Source organism: Aspergillus vadensis, assembly GCF_003184925.1.
Source record: "Aspergillus vadensis CBS 113365 unplaced genomic scaffold BO88scaffold_7, whole genome shotgun sequence".
NCBI classification, from domain to species: Eukaryota; Fungi; Ascomycota; class Eurotiomycetes; order Eurotiales; family Aspergillaceae; genus Aspergillus; species Aspergillus vadensis.
The window spans coordinates 472,179-491,048 of NW_020292045.1; the positions used below are offsets into that span (position 1 = coordinate 472,179).

Sequence of the window (18,870 nt, forward strand, 5' to 3'; positions counted from 1 at the left end):
GAGTTGAAGCCATGCGGGGAAGCCAGTCGGAGTCGCTCCTTCCCGGCCAACCTTCTTACTACTCCGTACTAGTAGTCAGTACTTACTCCTCTCTCTACAACGACTCTCCAACCACTCAAATGGCTTCATCTCGTCCACAACTTCTCGCAACTTATTCTGTTGCTACAATGACTCTTAACGTATACTCCCCTTCGTCAGCTATTCTCTACTTGTCCACACTTTCGCAATTAGACTACCAATATAAGGGAGCACACGCGTCGTGACCTAAATCGCCTACGGAGAAAACTTCCCGGATTAAGTTAAGAATGCTGGCTTATCCGCATTCTGCAACCATCAGCCTTACTAAATCAGGACAGACCGGGGGCGCCCAAGGATTCTTCCAGCAACTTTCCATAGAAATGGCCGGCAAGGCAACCTCAAGGCGACGTCTCCGGGACCAGAACACTGCTATACATTGGCTCCGGGTGGGATAATGATCGATGCAACACACTCACTATAATACCATATAATATAGACAGTCATAACCCCTCGGTCTTGTCGGTCTTGTACGACCTTTTCGACTCTCTCATTGCGCCACAAGGAGAAGGCCTGAACCTCCCAGTAGAGGAGGTGCGATTGATTGGCGATGCCTGTTACACAAGCAATAGCAAAGAATGCTACCGTTCTCCCGAGACCCGTCCCTGTCTAAGATGTTAACAGCACTCATCCAATCATGTGGGACTGGAGATTAGAGCCGACACAGTAGCAAAATGTTCTCGTACACTTAGGGCCCAGAGCTAGGTCTATTGTGCCAAGCTCTTATCACAAGCTTATTCTGAGTGGTGTCGACTACTTTGGATTGGTGTGTGGGTAACCCTCCTACACCATGTAACTTTAGCCCACACACGCCTCTGGGCCCAAGCTAGCGGCGCTGCATGGGGACCTCAAGTGTGCACGGAGGTCCAGTTAATCTGAATTAAGGGTACATCTATATCTCGAATCACAGCGACTAGTAGCCACTGCCTGTGTGACAAAAAATCTCTTGGTACGTTGCTTCACCTAGTCTGTTCAAGCCGTTTCGGGAAATCTTGGCACCTTCATGATATATTGTAGGTCATTAGAAAAATGCTATAAATTGAGAGACTTGTAACTAATCCCGGTCACTTTTACGCCTCAGCTTCGAATTCGTCTTGGGATTATTCTGGTCTCCGCCGAGGCCTCCAGTTTCAAGTAAAACGAACATTCCTGTCTACATCTTCGATTTGAATCTATTGCTCCCTAGGCACAATGCCTTCTCATACACACACAGCCATTTTGGCCCTGGCACTATCGAGTGCTTCGCTATTTGCCTCCCCGGTTGGAGCTCACCCTGTTGAGTTACAGGCTAGGGCTCCCGCAACTGTACGTTCACCCTTACGGTATATATTGCTGTTCATGTTGTGCTGACTAGTATACAGGAAGAGCAGTCTGTTGGGCTTTTGGCCCTTGGAGGCGGCTGCCCTCAAAAGAGAGATGTTGAAGCCACTGATCAGGTTTCCGGCGGAGGCAGCGATGACGACGACGATGGCTCCGGCAGTTCTGATGGTGATGATGGAGACCTTGGAGTGACTGGAAGCCTTGGAATCACCGGATCAAATGGAGGTACTGGTACTGGGAGCGATGATGGCTCTGGAAGCAATAATGGTTCTGGAAATGATGGCTCTGGAGGCAGCAATGGTTCTGGAAGCAACAATAGCTCTGGGAACACCGACGGCTCTGGAGGTAACAACGGCTCTGGAAACAATGATGGTTCTGGAAGCAACGGCTCTGGAAGTGACGGCTCTGGAAGCAACGGTTCTGGAAGCAATGGTTCTGGAAGTGACGGCTCTGGAAGCAACAACGGTTCTGGAAGCAGCAATGGCTCTGGAGGCAGTGGAAGCAGCGGCAGCAACAATAACGGTAAGAGCACCGGCGCTAACAACACTGGCTCAGGCACAAGCCTGGTCATCACGGTCACCCCAACAGAGGATGAAAGCAGCGGCAGTGGTGGTACAGGCACAAGCTCAACCTCCAGCATCTCGCTTGCAATTTCTAGCAACGGGGTGTCGGGCTATGCCAGTACCAGCCCCAACCACTAGCCCCAGCCATGATCATTCATCCCACACCCGATGCCAAGCGGCATAACTATGAATGATAGCTAAGAGATATCCTCCTTCAGATAGCAAGAGTTCTTCTTCATCTTCTTCTTCTTCGAAAGGTCAGAAGCCCAACGAAATCGATACCGACAGCAGCAGCGGCGACAACAATGGAAGCACCAACACCGGCAGCGGCTCCAGCATCTATGTCAGCGAAACAAGCAGCAACAACAACAGCTCCACTACAAACAAAGACGATGACAAGGATGATGACAAAGATAAAGATGGTGATAGCAAAAGTTCAGACCCTGTGAGCTCGTTGCTCTCGAGTGTTTCGGGCTTGCTGGGTGGGCTTCTCGGACGCTAGGTGATGCTTGATAGTTGAGTGTCATGTCGATTGTCGCGGAAGAGTAAGTGGTGGCGGTAATACTACCATAAGGCGAGAGTGATAAAAATTGTTGGTACTTGATTTTGATTTCGTTACTAGTTAGTGTTTTGGTTCTTTGATTCGTTTAGAGTTAAGAGGTTCTGCTTATTTACTCATTACTTACTTACTTACCTAGCTACGCGCCTAATAATTTATCGCTTTCCTCCTCACTCTCTAGAGCAACGATCCAATCCACTTCGGATATCCGTAATAGCTCATAAGCGCTCTTGCGCAGACTCGCATGTCTTCCTTCCTATCCACCAAACAAAAACCCCTACTATAGTCCTTAAAGACATTCAGCCCCTGCCTCTGATCCTCAGGGACCCGGTCCCAGAGCTCCACGGTTTTCTCCCCGGAGAAATTGAAAGACATCCCATAAAGCACAAACAGCCTCGCGATATAATGCAACCGCGGAGAATGCCAATCCACATCCAACCAAGTCATCCTCAGCCGCCAGGGCATCTTCCGCACCGCCATTCCATCGTCCCAGAGCTCTTTGAACGCGTACCGGCCGCGTTCACCGCAGACGGCGTGCACAATGCCATTACTCCCGTAGGCGAGGTGAAACAGCGTCCGATCCACGACCACGTCCACGGGCACATCGTCCGCGGTGACTTCCGTATCGGGATGCTTGGCGCGTGTCGCGGCGTGGAACCGGATTGAGGGGGTGAGGGATACCATTGTTGCTATGGTGGTTAGTGGTGTTGATAAGGGTACGCTGTAGCCTCGGTAAGGGAAGTTCTGGGCCGGGCCGAAGATGGATGGCCGGATTATGAGGAGCTTGTTGGGGAAGGCATCATGGGTATGGTTTTGGCTTTGATCATGGTTCTGGTTGAAGGCTTGAAGGAGGACCCGCTCCGACAGGTGCTTGGCATAGGCGTAGGGCCAGGGGAAATCGTGAAACCGGGACTCATATTCCGTTGTTGTGCCTCGGGATTGAGCTCTTCGTAGATTGTTGCTGTGGAGATGGATGGGGATGCTGATGATGGTGATGATGGATGAAGCGGGTATAGTGTTTCTCGGACCGAGATGTCGACGGCGGCCCGGGAGGAGGCTTCCGCGTAGAGATGACTGTTCGCGAAGGCAGAGGAAATGTACACGAAGCGGTGGAGGTGGGGGCAGGATAGCGCGAAGTGGGCAAGCCGTTCGGTAGCGCCGATGATGCTTTGGGATAGTTTGTGGAGCGGGTCCACGAGGTTGATGGATGAGGCGGCGTGGATGATGATCTCGGTGGTTGTATTAAGGAGTGTAAGCGAGGTTGAGGGAAGGGCTAGATTTGGCTCTTGGATGTCGCCGTCCAGATAGGTGATCAGGTCCGACGAGATTAGCGTGTCGGACATGGACTTGGGGAGGATCTTTTGCCATTTTTGTACGGCCCGGCTGTTTGGAAAAGAGATGGAGATCAGCACAGGGATTCATTTACACGTTACTGGGGCTGTGTGTGGTAGAGTTTACTGCTTGCCTCCCCGGCAGAGGAGATATATACATTTTGGGCGAGCCTGCGAGACCAGCCGCAGAACTAATGCGCTGCCCAAGAAGCCCGTGCCTCCGGTGACGAAGATGGATTTTTGCGAGAAGAACTCCCACATGGTGTCATTCTGTGCTTGAGACTGGACACCGTAATTGCTGTATTACCTGAGAGCCATATCTTCAATTCCGGGGCTATGTTGGGGTATAATATAATGACTGTGGGGAGAAAGTCCGGTATAGATCGACATATATCAACTACGGTCGTGGCTCACGATCAAGGAACCAGATTGTCACGGGTGAGCTTAAACAGTCCCTCAAGGACAGTCATTATAGTAGTAACCATGGCACGGTCTCATCCACAACAGGCTTGCGACTGTGTCGATAGTAACGGTGGTTAGCGACAACGTATAACGGCGGCTAGTTCACCGAGGCTGATTAGATAGAGTTGGCAGGTTGGCAGGACAAATGTGAGATTCCGAGTTGGTGGAAAGTTTAACCGGCCTGGGTGGCGAGAACGCCGGAGACTCTTGGAGGGGGACCACTTGGAGATGGGTCGGTGGAATCAAACCGGTAGCCCCTAGAGCCTATCCAGGTTTAGAGGAGTGGATTTGCCAGCGGATGGTGAACTTGGTTGGTGGCGATTCCCGCCCGGGTGTGTTTGCCATCTTGCCTCTTGGGAGGGCGTGTTGTTCATGTGTACCATACTGCAGGACAGTGAGTAATGCAAGCCACAATTTAGCAATCACCAATCAAGGATAGAATGACAAATGGATGACAGATGGAAGAAGCAGCCGTCGGGGAGATTACTTTGTACTTTTGTAGATGAAGGGATTGAAGGGAGGGGAGAAGAGAAGAAACAAGAAGGAGAAGCCGAAGAGACGCCGGACTGGCTGAGTCATGGCCGGCTAGAGCCGAACAGGGATTAGACTAAAACTGGAATTCTAGAAGGGCAGCAAAGAATTAATTATTATTCACTTCTTTCTTTCTTCTTACTTCTTTGGCCCAAAAGTGCACGGAATACAAACTGCCACTTCCTCCAGCCATGGCGAGAAAAGCAATAGCAACAATAATATGGTGATTAATGAAAAGGGGGCCTACATTACTCCTTTCTTCTTAACATGGCTTGGAAACATGCCCCAGTCGGTGATTCCCTACTTCTTTCACTTTCGTCCTCCCTTCAACTCTCTCTCCCCTTTCTCCTTTTCCCTACTACTTTGATCCACACACCCCAATCGTTGCCGTTGATTGATTCCCTGCGGCGCTTCCCCACGGCGTCCGTCCAGATTCATCCCAAGGTTCGACCGTCACTCGACGTGCCTAATCCGTTCCCTGCTTTTCCTATTTCTTTAGTGAAATTATCATTTCTAATTTTCGTTTCCCTTTTCTAGCCCTTCCGTCTACCAGACTAGACCCCGTGTCCCTTTTTGAACCCACCCGATACGAGAATTGGCCACTGTGCGATTTCGCCTTATATTGCAACTCGGGAACGCGCCCTCTCTTCCCTCCCCTCCTCCCAGGGCTCCCCTAATGTGCAGATAGCCTATCCGTCGACCACCATCTCCATCCCATCCATCTGGTCCGGATAACACAGGCCTCACAGGGTTCTCTCGCACTCTCGCCAGATATTGTTAAATAGGTCATCTGGATCCTCCAATCCGTCTCGACTCCAACCCCGAGACAAAGAGACTCCGTCACCATGTTCGAGGACTTCTCCTTCTCGTCTCCGTCGTCCACCAGGCCCTCGCGCCTGGCGCTCGATGGCGACGACCGTCTCATGGTCGACAGCGACAGTTCCCTCATCTCTCCCATGTCGTCGCGCTGTCCCTCTCCGCGCTCCCATCGCTTCCCCCGGACCACGTCTCGCTCTCGCTCCTCATACTTCCGCTCCGCACAGCAGCCACCCACCTCCGTGCCTTTCTCTGCCTACGATCATAAGCGGCTCTCTATCAGCACTCTGACGCGGAAACTTCACGAGCACACTCTCCAAAACCCGAACGGCCTGCAGGCTGAAGAAGCCGGTCGCTTCGATCGCCCGGCCTCTCCAACGCCATCGGATCTGGGCATTTCGTCCAAGTTCCCCGGCTACGTTCTCACCCCGCCAGACACAGATCACGATGACGAGTCCCTGACTTCGGGTTCTCTCTCTCCGCAATCCTGCTCGCCGTTCCTGAGCCCTACCTCCGTGCCCGCAGACTTCCCCGCAGCCGACAACATCGATCTGAACGGCAACGCCACTACAGCCGCTCCATCGTCAGACGCCTGGACCGTCCGGGCCCAAAGACAGCAGATCTCCCGCCTACAATGCAACCAGTCTGATGTCGAGGCGATTCGTCGTGCTCTGGTGTCCGATGACGAGATCTTGCGTTCGGCCATGTGCAGGGACTCCATCTGTGAAGAGGACTATCACCCCAGTTCGCTACCGCCACAGACTTCGCCGCGGAGACGTGCTCTGACTTTGTCGCGGAATCGGTTCCGTGGCCAGGCCTCTTCCGCCGCGTCAGCGGAATCAGCTGGTCCGGAGACCCGGGCACGTCGGAAGAGCAGCGTCAGTGCGTTGGCGTCGTCACATCGCATCGAGAAGAGCTACCACTGCTCGTCGCGAGATATGCACAAGAAGAACGAGCAAGGCCTGAGGCGGAAGAGCCTTGTGAGTGCGGCGTTGGCGTCTATGGTGGAGCAGGGGCCAGAAGAGTAATTGCTACTCTCTTCTTTCCATTTCTTCTTCATTATCTCACATTTCACTTTATTCTTCATCTTACTATCATTGTATTCTTTCATACTTTTGATGATATATCTGTTATCTGTTTCGTTGGATCTATCGTCATCTCTCAGGGTTCGGGCTTTTTGTGTGCGCGTTGAGAAGGAAAGATACCCAGATTGTGTACCCGGTTACTTGTCTGTCTTACTACTTGTCTGTTCTGTTTTGATCCCTTATGTTCTTGTGCTGTACCCAGTATCTATCATGTATTAGTTCACATCTACACTGTAAATATTCACTTCTTCCCCCCCTACCCATTACCTTTACAGTTACCGTCACCAGTGTTTTACTATTGTTCATCACATACACGAGTCATGTTCGATCGGTTCGGATTTGGATTTGGCTTGCATCTCTTCAGCCCGTTATGTTTCCAGTCTTGGTAGTAGTGGTAAACCAGATAAACCATAGGTGATACAATAGAAGCATATATAGCATGATGAAGCATAGCATAAGATAGGCTTGCAACGGTCAAAAAAAAGGACAAGACAAGAAAGAGATCTATTTGCATTGCATCATGAAACGCAGTATTCAATATCAACAATGGAAAAGGATAATATGAGTCCCGCGGAGTTCCTGTCAAAGGAAAAGGGTACGTGTGGCTCATAAAAGTATCGATTAATCCATCAATCAATCAATCAGTCGGTCAATCAATAAAATGGGGCAATTGAGGAAATCATGGCTGCATATCTGCATGTACGGATGCTGCATATGCACATGCAGACCAGACGGCAGGTAAGCAGGCGAGCAATAGATCCGCAGCATATAGAAGAGAAAGTGGCGGTGCCGAGACTTATCAAGTAGAGCTGAAGTTACTGCGGGGGCAATAATCAGAAAGGTCAGGAGCTGAAGGAGCGGTGAGGGTATCGTAATGAGTGTTGCTGCAGAAGGGGTGGTTTTCCGACGGGTTACTGCCGTTTCTTTCGAAACATGCTGTATAGCCGTTTAAACGGGTTTAGTGGCCCCGCATTGGCCTTGTTGTTCTTTTTGCGTTTTTCGAGCGAGCGTTTGGATATGTTGTGGTGGATGTGGATTTTTTGCGTCTGGTGTGGCGAGGGGAACGGTGATGGGCTGGCGTAGGGGGACGGGGGGTTCGAGTATAGCGGATGCGGTATGCCAGGTCCATCTTGGATGGGAGAACCTCCTTGCCAGAGGTTCATGTCGTAGTACCCTGCTAAGGGGGAGACTGGCGATGCTGGGTACATTTGTCCGTCACTTGGAAACGGAGCCGTCGATGGACGTGCATATGACATTGGCGACGGGTAATCACCGTCTTCGTGGATGGGAGAGCCCGGCTCCCCCAGATCGCTTTCATCGGTCCAAGCCCTCGGTCGCAATGGCGGCGGCCGACGTTGTGTGTAGTTTGGGGATCGTGAGTACCGTGATTCCATGTCTTCGGAGTCCTTGTGCTGTAGGCGCTCGGAGATGGATGGTATGGGCTGGTGCGGAGTATCGCCCACGAGCTCTTCGTGGACTTTCTGTTCATTTTCTTCTGGCGCTGGGCTCAATGGTGCAATGGCCCGAAGGTAATCTTCTTCAGATATCGTCAGCCGCTCTTCAGTCGTCTCTATGTAAGATTCCCGGTGGTGGCCGGTCGAGTCGCGAGCTGAATAAGCGTCGACATCCTCGATAAACGAGACTATTCGAGCAAAGTTGAGGGATTCATGAGGATTGACGATTTCGAATGAAGTGCCATGATCAATCACGGTTGCAGTCCGATTTTTCATGTTGAATAGGATTGAGTCCGAGCGGGTCCGGGTGTGCTTATGAAAGGACCCTTCCTGGTCTGGATTTGAATCCGGGTATTTCTCCAACCTGTCACGAAATGTGTCCTATATACCCTATGTGAATAGAGAATAAGAAATTGTTGCGGGGGAACCACCTACCAGTAGTCTGTGGGGGTTCGATCTGGAGTATATCGGGCTGTCTGATGAATGTAGTTCTACATTTGGCGACACTGGAATAATTGTCAGCATTCTGATCCATTATGACATTTTCGCATGCGAAACCAGTCACTCACAAGCAAACCCCCGGAGACTCTCTGGCCCCTGCTCACTCATCGCGCTCGGCGAGTAAGATGGGGACAACGGGGGAGGACTCGATGCCGCGGACGACACGGAGAACGGATGCGCGGAATGATGCGGATACATCGGGGTCTGATTGAGGTGTATAGCAGCGTTTTTGCGCTTCAGTATATGTCCCTCTGGACTGTCAAAGGCAAAGGCGTCGCCGTCGGAGAGTTGTTTGCGATAGTGGTGGAGGGACAATGTTCCTGGAAATGCGGGCTGGCACATGGCCGGACTCGTGGTAGATAACTGTAGAGGGTCAGGGTCGAGACCGGGGGGAATTGATGATGTCGAGATTGAGTTCATAGCGGCTTGTTGGTGTATAGATCCATGGCCCGAGGACCATATATCCATGGTTATGGCCACGCCAGGCATCGCCGAACCCGGTTGTCTGATGCTTAAAGGAGAAGGTGGAAAGTAGTAGTACCTGAGAACCAGTGGATGAAGGTTAAGAATGAAACGAGAAAGAGGACCACCCGGGGATTTTGCGAGGTTGCATTGAGCACAATTGGATTGTTTTATTTGTTGCTGTAATTTTGGGGGGTAAATTAATTATTTTTTTTCTTTTGAACACCAGCACAGGGTGTTTTGTCATATGTAGTAGCAGGGCAACGGTGCTATTAGCATATTTCCTGCACGTTGATGTGACGGCAGAGCAAAGGGGAGTTTAATGAAAGCGAGACAGGGTGTCTCAATTGACTGGAATGGGTAAGAAGTATAGAAAAGGTAGGAGTAGAAAGGAGTAATAGTAAGAAGTAGTAAGCAGCAGATGTAACACAATACAATGAAAGTATAGTAGGAAGTAAGTTAAGTAGTAGTGGTAGTAGTTACTTGATCGCACCCGGCAATCTGAGAACCACTGCGATGGCCGTGCGAGAGAAAATGGTAAGTAAGTAGGGTAAGTAGGTAAGGTAAGTAGGTTGACAGTAATAACGAAGACCCTTTGAACAAAACCGACAGACAGACAGACAGACTCGGCCATGGGCTGATGAAAGAACAGACAGACACAACTAAAAGCACAGCAGCGTCACTTGACTGCCAGGTCAAGCTGCAGTTGACGTGCATCACAGCCAATCATGGCCATGGCTCCGTTTTCAGTCTCAAAAACATGACCAGTCCAGCCCACTTGGGCATCAACTGCGTGGCTAGTAGTATTTCTGACTGTGTGGGAGGGGATCCACTGCCCCATCCCTCCCTGCAAAGTACGACGGTGGTACTTACCACTCTATTGTTCTACCGTTGTAGAATCAAGTAGGAGAAGGACACAAAAAAAAGAGACGAGAGAGTGGATGGATGGACGGGTGGGTGTGAGAACCAGAAAATCAAAAGTATCCAAAAGCATCCATCCATCTCTCCCTCTTGGACGGGACAAGTCCGACCGAGAGAGAGTCATCATCCACTTCTTCCAACTTGCACATCCCCATCTTACAGTCTTTCTCCCTTCTTTTTTTTCTCCTTGACTTACTCGTTCTCTGCCTCCTTCTTCCCTCCCCTTGCCTCCTTGTCGAGACATGATCCTTCCGAATGACCTCAGCCCTCCCCCTTCCAAAGTAACCAACCAATCTACATTCCTTGAAGATCCTGTTTCAACCCTTTCCCATCCCGGTGGTTTGAGATATGCTATCCGGGCCACCCATTCGTCCGCAGCCTTTTCCCCGATCATCGTCCCGGCTGCCAATCAACGTGGTCAACTCAGCTGTTTCAAAACTCGGGCGCATTCAAGTCAGTCCGCTTCTATATTTGCCTGCTTCGTCCATTCATTCCTTCCTTCTGCTCTGCTCCTCTCTGTAGTTCATGTGTCCAGTCACACTAGGCATCCTCACCTCACCACCCTTATGAACCGAGCCATGCTATACGTCCAATCCGTCCGCCATTTGAGTTTTCCATACATCATATGTGGCTACGATGGTTCCCTCTCAATTCAATGAGGCTGACGGTTTCTGATCCACTCCGCCGAACTTTACTACTAACCAACTGTGTTCCCGTTCCAGACTCTGTCTCGTTCCCAACACCTGCTGATTTCTATCGCCATTCGATAGCACAGTCTTTTAAGGTTGCTTGGGGTGCCGCAAACAACTTGATAAACTAATTAGGGTCAACCCCCCCAGAACCATTGAGGGATACCTATTTTACAACATTCGTGCCAGGGTACTATTTTAGCACCAAGGGCGGATTTTCTCCGTTCGGCCAACCGATTGTAGCGTGGCATTCTCTCACCAACGAAGCCAAGACCGCCATCTCATAAGCCACGAGAGGAAACCACTCCCCATTGAACTACGTTGACCGATACTGCAAGAGTGGAAACGTCACCAAGATCGTCCTTGTAGAGCCCTGTACCTGCCAATGTTTCACAAAGCACACTGAAGCTGCGGTACGCCTTATCGTTTCTCGGGAGCTTCGTACCTGTCTCGTGATTTCTCTAGTAAAATGCCAGGCAATTTGGTGAAACATTCCCGCAGACCCCAGATTACGACGCAGTGCAGAAGACTTTGCTCCCAAGGCCTAGACTGAGCCATCGCTGTGTAACTACCTTAGTAAGTAATGATGTTGAGTCGTCGAGCCATTGACTGGTGGGTAGAGATGTTTTGTATTCAAGGTCTATCATTGGCTCTACAATTTACAGCGTCACAGGATAGACCCCCAATGATACACCTGCCTCTCTACACACTTCCTTCACCATGTACAGAGAAGCTAGCTTCATGTCATCAGTTGTGGTATTCAGGACGAAATACCGAACAAATCCTGTCAGCATGGACTTTACGGCAAGTGGGATACTTATCCGTGATACTATCATTGCCATCATATCCATGTCTTCTACAAACACTACTCCGAGCCATACTCCAAATCCATGGATGGATTATGCCATGAGTTGGGCAGCAGATACGAACCGCATCACCTTTGCCTTGTCGCCAGACTGGATCTAGACTCGGGGTCGTCTTCGCATTCTCGCAGTCTAGATTTCTCCGGGTCTATTGAGAGCCGATCTATGAGCTCCAGATGACCTCATGCAATTGGCCCCTGAATTCATTTGACTGTTGAAAGCGGAGATTAACTATAGCACGCCTGGGGAAGTCTATTCTGTTGTCTGATGCGCTTGTATTCATACAGTCACCGCGAAGGCTGTCATGCATAAGTCAGTAGCTACTCCGTAAACAAAGTAGAGTGAACGGTGATTAGTCTGGTTATTCGCTCGCCAAGTCATCTCCGCGGCTCAATGTCGCAGTGGGCTAGGGACTGAATAGTGGCTGCCAGTAGACTAAGTAAGGCTAACTATGCGATTAACGGCATTTATTCCCTCTATCAAAAATGAATCATGTATTGGAAGCAAGCCATAGCCCGGCTTGCAGATGATTAGTGGCCCGGAAAAGTTACAGGGAACCATCATCCCGGAACCTTGAGCTACATCCCTTTTACATGAGGAACAGGATTTCTCACGATAAATCAGTCACTGATTGGTGCCCTGTCCATGCCGCCGGCCGAGGAACAGGCACAACAGCAGTAGGCAGTTCCGAGCATATCCATGCGCAAAAACTTCAATCAGATGGAAGCGTCATTCTTCGCTCAGTCTGGCTTCGATGATTGGCTGGTGGTTCCCAACACGAGCAACAGCTCAGACAAAGAAGCCAATTCGTACTCAAGGTCTAAATGCGCTGGTGCCCTGGCACTGGACCCACTTGGTAGAGGAAGTATATTTGTGATGAACCATGGAAGCATCACGGATTCGGTACATCGCACGGCCTCGGAGTCTGATCGCGACAACCAGTCGTCTCAGATTGATATACTGAGTAGTTTCTAAAGAAAGCTCAGGCAAAGTGCTCAAACTCAAAGCAAACCGGTACTTGCAGCAGAGAAGAAGGGAGCTGACGCGCCAAGAGGCAGTGGACGTGACCGGGCGGCATTAGTGTGGCTGGCGGGTACAAACTCCGCCCCGCAGCTGCCAGCTTCGCTTCGACTCGGTGGACTCGGGCTAATCTGCTTTAATCTCCATGGCTGGGGTCTACAGGGTCCCATTCCATCCAGCTCCCTTGTCATCTCGCTCGGTCTGCGCACGGAACTCGGATGGATCGCTCGACTCCCTGCAGGCTTTCAAGATCACCGGTTGACCGTCGGATCTATCGAATGCAGCGCTGACGCGGAAATCTCCATTTGTGATGGCTCACTTGATCCAATCTGAGCTTTCCCGTCCCAGGGGCCGGTATTCTAACGGCTCAGTAAGGACATGTCAGAATTGTGCCAGGGCCAAGATACGGTGCATCCGCCACGGGGCTACCGGGAGCTGCGATCGGTGAGCTTGTCTGAGTGAGCTGATTGTTTGGTTGGCTTACTAGGTCTAGATGCGAACGCCTAGGGAAAGAGTGTCATTTTCCAGAGTCTCGAAGCACAAATGGAGGGATCAAGAGAGATAGCAAGGACAAGTGAGTTGCGAACCACGGAACCTGTAGTTAGTCTTCTCATCTCGCGTAAGGAGGATCGATCTACTCGAAGCCAAAGTCGACCAGCTGCTAGCGACATCGGTATCCCCAATCCCGGTGCGTACAACACCCTCCATGCCATGCAGAGAGACTAACCGTATTCTAGAGAAATAGCAGCACAACCGATGAAAGTCCTGCAAGCACTGCATCACAGTCCAAAGATGCCATTGACAAAGGCTTGCTTACCGTGGACGCCGCCAATATGCTGCTGAATGAATTCCGCGCGACGCTTATGCCTCATTGTCCATTCGTAGTCATCCCACCACAGACCTCTGCTGAGAGCCTCAGGAGAGACAAGCCGTTTCTTTTTCTTACCATCTTGACGGCTACTCTGTATGACAACATGCCTCTGCAGCGTATGCTCGAAAAAGAGGTGAAGAAGAAGGTTAGCGACTGCATGATCTTCGATGGACCAGTCTCATTCGAGGTGCTGCAAGGGCTGCTAGTCCACATTGCATGGTACGCCTGATAGTCTATGCCAGAATGCTGAACTGACAGGTCTAGGTGTCAATATCATTCACGGCCACGCCGGTTCTCGCAGTATCTGCATCTTGCGATCAGCATTATCACGGACCTGCAACTGGATCGCGCGCCTGAATATCGGCTCTGGAGGACTCGAGTGAACTTTAATCCGGAAGAACACAAAGATTCGGTGTCCTGGGGGCATGATGAGAGACGGGCCGTTCTCGGAATTTTCTATTTTTCGTCGAGGTAAGACAGCTTCTATACGGTTAGTACTGAAGTTGACGTCTCGTAGCGTTTCGCAAATCCTACACAAGCAATGTACTTTTCCGTACATGCCTTATTTTGATGAATGCTGCAAGCTACTGGCCACAGATGCCGAGTATGCCTCCGATCAGCACCTACTCCATATAGTGCAGCTTCAACGGCTTTCGGAGAAGATCACTTCTATCTCAACACAGAACATTCTAGGGACCCACGGCCCTGGCTCAAGCAGTGAGCGTTCTTTTCGTGAGATGAAATTAGAGCTGGAGCAATATCGGGCTAGTCTACCGTGTCCGTTGAATGAGAACAGTAAGTAGCAGCTTATGATGGACTTCATCACAATACTGATGACACAGATATCCTTTTTATGCAATATTATACGGCCGAACTGTATCTCTGCCAGATCAGTTTGTTCGATAATAAGCCCCGTACACAAAGCCCGAGACGTGAAGTCTCATTTCAGATCGATGCTCTCCGGATGGGTCTCATTGCGGCCCAAGCTTTGCTTGACTACTACGTCAGCCTCCCGTTGCGCAGTGAAATGGCGTTCAACAACGCCGTATGGATTCAGATTGGCTTCGCGCTGACTCTTGCCAGCAAACTTGTTGTGGCAGCGTCAGAGCCTTCGATACAGCCTCACACAGCGGAATTGTGCCGTGCGTTAGACATATCCAGCATGCTAAGTCGTTGTATTCTTCGCATTCAGGCACTGGTCACGTCTAACATGGATGCCTCCGGTGACCGAGATGTGTTCTACCACTATGAACAGCGTCTGAAACGAGTTCAATGGTGGTTTGAAAATCGAATGTTATCAAGACAAAAGAGTGATTCGTTTCAGCCTCCGGTACAAGCAAGTAACATGAGCTCATCCGGAGCTGAGAACAATCACGTTGAATCCGCGCAGCTGCCACTGGACGGATTTAATGATTATACAATGATACCCCGCGAAGTATACGATATGCAATGGCCGGGTTTCTTTCCCGACGCAACTATTGATGAGATCCTCGTTGACTGGATGGAGTACACGAAGGCGTCTGAGCAGCGCTTGCGCTGACCGATAGCACATGGCTACCATCTGTCTCGCACCACAAGCAAGAAAAAACAATCCCCATCAATACATTATTAAATACAGTCCAACCTCATAAATAGCTATCTACACCAAAGTGTACGCCCTGTACCCCTCTACCCCCCGCGCCCTCGGCTCCCTCCTCACCCCAAATACCACCGTCCCCATCACGACAAGCGCAACCCCAGCCGCACACCAACCCACCCAGTTCCCAAAGAACCACTCCGACACCGCAACCTCGTCCCCGCGCGGCCTCTCCCCGACAAACCGCATAAAGAATGCCTCTTCAGTCCCTTCTAACATGTCTTCGGGCACAATGCCCACTCCACCCCCAACAGCAGACAGCCACACCCCCAGCACCCGACTCACCAAGACCGCCCCAGCACTCACAAAAGCCATAGCATACGCCGGCACAGACTCCCATCGATGCTCATGCACACTCAGCGCCACCTTGATCACAAACGCATGGTCTGGCTTACTCGCAATGAACTCATTCCCAACCCCGTACGGCCAGTGCTGGGGCAGCAGCACCTTGCCCTCTTGCTCTGCTCCCTTCAACAAGGAATCCAATGGCCACTGGCACCCAATCTCAGGGCCCAGGTACACGCCCCCGTAATGCCAGAGGAGGAAGTACCGGAGCACGTCGACGCGCTGCATGGGAAGAAGATGGTCGTTGTATACGGCTGCAAACCAGGGAAAGTATGCCTCGATGAACTGACGGGCTGTTGTATCTGTCCAGATGTATTGCTCGTATGTGGGGTTTTGGTTGTGGCAGGAGGAGCTGGAGTTGATGTATTCTTCGGGAATGGGCTTGGTGAGGTCACCACGCCATATGCGGTGGATGATTGGGGGAACGGATGAGGGAGAGGTGACATTAAGGGGTGATGATGGTGGAGGTGCCCATTGGTATGGTTTCGTGAAGATTGCTGGTGATGTTGTTTCACGTGCGTAAAGGATATCAGAAGAGAGGGTGTGGGCGTGTAATTGAGAGGAGAAATGAATAGTTGAGATGAGCCATGAGAGACATGTGGAGAGAAGGTAGAAGCTGAGACAGCAGATAAAGGGACCCTGGCGGGCCTTGGTGACTATGATTTGGAGCCTGGGAGCTAGGGAAATGCTTGGGAGAGAAGCGCGGCAGCGTGCAGCATGGTGCTGGATACGACTGCCTATGATCTTGAGTGTTGTGCGGGAAGTCATTGTGTAGGTGAAGAGGAAGAGACAGATAATAAGACCAACGAATGACTTGAACAAAAGTAAAAGATCGTGAGAAACTGGCCAGCAGCATCTAGACATATCTACACCACATCATCCCACCGCCCCAAACCCTAATCCTCTGATCCTGTGATCATCATCATTGACCAAAGGATCGAATAAGCCTCGCAACGGCTGTCCCTAATCACAGTCTCAAGACAGCCTCATTCGATATCTAGCTCAACCCTAACAGAAATAGCAACCCCACGAGAAGTGGATACATATTCTCCGTGTCCGTTTGGGGCCGTATCCATCCCATCTCACTATGAAAAGTCCGTATCCGTATCCGTCCGTGTCCGTGTCCGTGTCCATGTCCGCACAACCCTCTCTTCCTACATATACTAACTACTACTATATGACTCCCTCTCTTGGCAACGAGGCGATGCTTGACTGAAGCTCATCCATCGTGGCTTTTACTGTTCCTCTCCGCCAGTGATAATACCTCTCGGGTCGTTCCGAGATGTGCCAAGATGGGAGTTTTGTTGGGCTGGTGCTTACCAGTGACCCATGGCACTTGAACTGAGCTGATTAAATCTGATGCAGTTAGGGTTGGGGATATACTGGGGGCCTGGTTAGGCTTCGCTTATTCTGGTGAGGCTTGTCAAGAGGGTTAATGAAGGATGGGATATTTTTGGATTGTTACTATGAGGTGCAGGTGTATATGAGGTAGATGGAAGTTAGCTGTACATATAAAATCTTCATCTCCATCTCCATCGCCATATTCTCAAATAACTCAATCCATCCACAGCATAACTCACTATACTATACATTATATACTATACATCAAAATGTCCAACACAACCACCACTACAAACAGCACATCCCTCGACCCCTCCGACTACTGCACCCTCTCCATCTGCTCTCTCTCTGACGCCTACGTCAACTACATCCCCTCCCTGGGCGGCAACATCTTCTACGCAGCCGTCTTCGCCGTCCTCCTCATCGCCCAACTCATCCTCGGAATCCGCTACCGCACCTGGGGCTACCTCACTGGCCTGTTCGGCGGTCTTCTCCTGGAGATAATCGGCTATATAGGGCGTATTCAAATGCACTATAACCCGTTTAAATTCACGCCATACCTTGAGTACATACCTCCCCCCATACCCTGATCCTACCTCCATCCACACCACATCCACCCACTACCTACTAACAAGAACCCTAAACCTGAACTAGATACCTGATATGTTTGACTATTGCACCAGCCCTCCTCTCCGCCTCCATCTACATCTGCCTCACCCGAATCATAACCCTCTACTGCGGCGGCACCGCTGCCAACAACAACCTTTCCCTCCTCCAACCAAAAACCTACACCTACCTCTTCATCATCTGCGACCTCGTCTCCCTAATTCTACAAGCCGCCGGCGGCGCAATCACCTCCACCGCAGACGCAGACCAAGCGGATCTCGCCCAGACAGGAGTGAATATCATGATTGCGGGGTTAGCCAGTCAGGTCGTTTCCCTGGTGTTGTTTATGGGTCTTTGTGGGGAGTTTGCCTACCGCGTGTGGAAGAATCCGTATAGACTCAATGGGGATGCTAGGATGAGGGAGGTTAGGGGGGGGAGGCTGTGGAGGGGGTTTTTGGGTGGTATGTTTATTCCATCCCTTTCCTTCTTTTTTTTTTTTTTTTTGTTGGGGGGAAGGAGGGGGGGTCTTTTTAGGGTTGTAAATGGCTAATGGAATCACGGGCAGGACTATCCCTCGCAACAATAACCATCTTCATCCGCTCCGTGTTCAGAGTCGCCGAGTTGAAAGGTGGCTTCCATAGTAAACTTGCCAACGATGAGGTCAAGTTCATGGTCTTGGAGGGCGCGATGATTGTGTTGGCTACGTCGGCCTTGACGGTGCTGCATCCTGGATTATGCTTTGGGGGGTTGTGGAAGGAGACGAAGTGGTCGAGGGTGAATCAGGAGGGTGGGAGGGATGTTGTTGATTTGGCGTTTTTGGACCATCACGAGGGGAAGGTTTATACTCCATCTGTTTGATGTCTTTTCTTTCTTTTTGGTCGGTTGGTTGATATGTCTTCATGTGAGTTTGTGGTCTTGGATATACTGAACTACGGAGTTTTGTTGTCGACTTGATAAGATGGCTATGTTGTGGTTTATTATATATTGCATTGATCATAGTCTTTAGTTCTCTTCAAAGGTTACTTCAAGATTGGATAAACTTGATATCAGGAGTAGAGGGTCCACGGATGATTCTCCATAATTCAGCGAAAAACTGCAATTATCTTACGTATATAGTACCTAAGTAGAGTTACGCTCGTGTCATCATCATGGATAACCTTTTGCTAGTACCGTCTTAGGCTCTTAGCATACTCTTTGAACCTCGTCGTACTTCCTAATCAGGTATGCAGGTAGGTCAGCAAGTAGATCCCAGTTGTGGCTGAGCACTATGCTAATCACGCGCTAAGATCTTCTCAGCCTACCATCATGATTGATTGGCTTGGTCGGTTTCGGGTTCGGGTTCGGGATTGAGGTAAGTAGAGTTACTTCTGTTCTTATCGACTACTATCTATTTTTCTGCTGCACACTAGTTGCCGCTGA

The 18,870-nt window shown here is 50.4% G+C and overlaps 7 protein-coding genes across 7 annotated transcripts; 4 read left to right on the plus strand and 3 right to left on the minus strand.

The window, feature by feature from the left end:
- Positions 1 to 1,066: 1,066 nt before the first annotated feature.
- On the plus strand, positions 1,067 to 2,460 carry BO88DRAFT_434205 (uncharacterized protein; the record flags this gene model as incomplete). Its single annotated transcript, XM_025709468.1, has 4 exons — positions 1,067 to 1,088; positions 1,157 to 1,380; positions 1,437 to 2,076; positions 2,156 to 2,460. The coding sequence occupies exons 2-4, from the start codon at positions 1,267 to 1,269 to the stop codon at positions 2,458 to 2,460; spliced, it is 1,059 nt and encodes a 352-aa protein (XP_025564449.1). The 5' UTR covers positions 1,067 to 1,088; positions 1,157 to 1,266.
- Positions 2,461 to 2,532: 72 nt separating this feature from the next.
- Positions 2,533 to 3,860, minus strand: BO88DRAFT_479898 (uncharacterized protein; the record flags this gene model as incomplete). Its single annotated transcript, XM_025712110.1, has 2 exons — positions 2,533 to 3,591; positions 3,621 to 3,860. 2 exons carry the CDS (start codon positions 3,858 to 3,860, stop codon positions 2,695 to 2,697), a joined length of 1,137 nt encoding a protein of 378 aa, XP_025564450.1. The 3' UTR covers positions 2,533 to 2,694.
- A 1,826-nt stretch (positions 3,861 to 5,686) lies between these two features.
- BO88DRAFT_336696 (uncharacterized protein) lies at positions 5,687 to 6,685 on the plus strand (the record flags this gene model as incomplete). Its single annotated transcript, XM_025702909.1, has 1 exon — positions 5,687 to 6,685. The coding sequence occupies one exon, from the start codon at positions 5,687 to 5,689 to the stop codon at positions 6,683 to 6,685; it is 999 nt and encodes a 332-aa protein (XP_025564451.1).
- Positions 6,686 to 7,502: 817 nt separating this feature from the next.
- Positions 7,503 to 9,344, minus strand: BO88DRAFT_252019 (oxidoreductase, short-chain dehydrogenase/reductase family). The gene is made up of 3 exons (XM_025702223.1): positions 8,766 to 9,344; positions 8,632 to 8,702; positions 7,503 to 8,577 (listed from the first exon to the last, which is right to left on the minus strand). The coding sequence occupies exons 1-3, from the start codon at positions 9,184 to 9,186 to the stop codon at positions 7,654 to 7,656; spliced, it is 1,416 nt and encodes a 471-aa protein (XP_025564452.1). The 5' UTR covers positions 9,187 to 9,344; the 3' UTR covers positions 7,503 to 7,653.
- A 3,295-nt stretch (positions 9,345 to 12,639) lies between these two features.
- Positions 12,640 to 15,063, plus strand: BO88DRAFT_434209 (fungal specific transcription factor domain-containing protein; the record flags this gene model as incomplete). Its single annotated transcript, XM_025709469.1, has 7 exons — positions 12,640 to 13,096; positions 13,160 to 13,226; positions 13,258 to 13,340; positions 13,390 to 13,742; positions 13,788 to 13,994; positions 14,041 to 14,318; positions 14,366 to 15,063. The coding sequence occupies exons 1-7, from the start codon at positions 13,031 to 13,033 to the stop codon at positions 15,061 to 15,063; spliced, it is 1,752 nt and encodes a 583-aa protein (XP_025564453.1). The 5' UTR covers positions 12,640 to 13,030.
- On the minus strand, positions 15,023 to 16,312 carry BO88DRAFT_403599 (glycosyltransferase family 32 protein). Its single transcript, XM_025706401.1, has one exon. It carries the CDS (start codon positions 16,270 to 16,272, stop codon positions 15,163 to 15,165), a length of 1,110 nt encoding a protein of 369 aa, XP_025564454.1. The 5' UTR covers positions 16,273 to 16,312; the 3' UTR covers positions 15,023 to 15,162.
- A 791-nt stretch (positions 16,313 to 17,103) lies between these two features.
- On the plus strand, positions 17,104 to 18,489 carry BO88DRAFT_479924 (RTA1 domain-containing protein; the record flags this gene model as incomplete). Its single annotated transcript, XM_025712111.1, has 4 exons — positions 17,104 to 17,410; positions 17,500 to 17,912; positions 18,017 to 18,225; positions 18,451 to 18,489. Exons 1-4 carry the CDS (start codon positions 17,115 to 17,117, stop codon positions 18,487 to 18,489), a joined length of 957 nt encoding a protein of 318 aa, XP_025564455.1. The 5' UTR covers positions 17,104 to 17,114.
- Between the last annotated feature and the right edge of the window lie 381 nt (positions 18,490 to 18,870).

What these genes read in the sequence shown, in the direction of transcription:
- BO88DRAFT_252019 (XM_025702223.1), bottom strand. Translation starts at nt 9,186, where the DNA reads ATGCCTGGCGTGGCCATAACCATGGATATATGGTCCTCGGGCCATGGA. An exon ending in GAGTCTCCGGGGGTTTGCTT is followed by an intron (nt 8,703 to 8,765) that starts GTGAGTGACTGG and finishes CAATTATTCCAG; the next exon opens with TGTCGCCAAATGTAGAACTA. An exon ending in CGAACCCCCACAGACTACTG is followed by an intron (nt 8,578 to 8,631) that starts GTAGGTGGTTCC and finishes TAGGGTATATAG; the next exon opens with GACACATTTCGTGACAGGTT.
- BO88DRAFT_403599 (XM_025706401.1), bottom strand. Translation starts at nt 16,272, where the DNA reads ATGACTTCCCGCACAACACTCAAGATCATAGGCAGTCGTATCCAGCAC.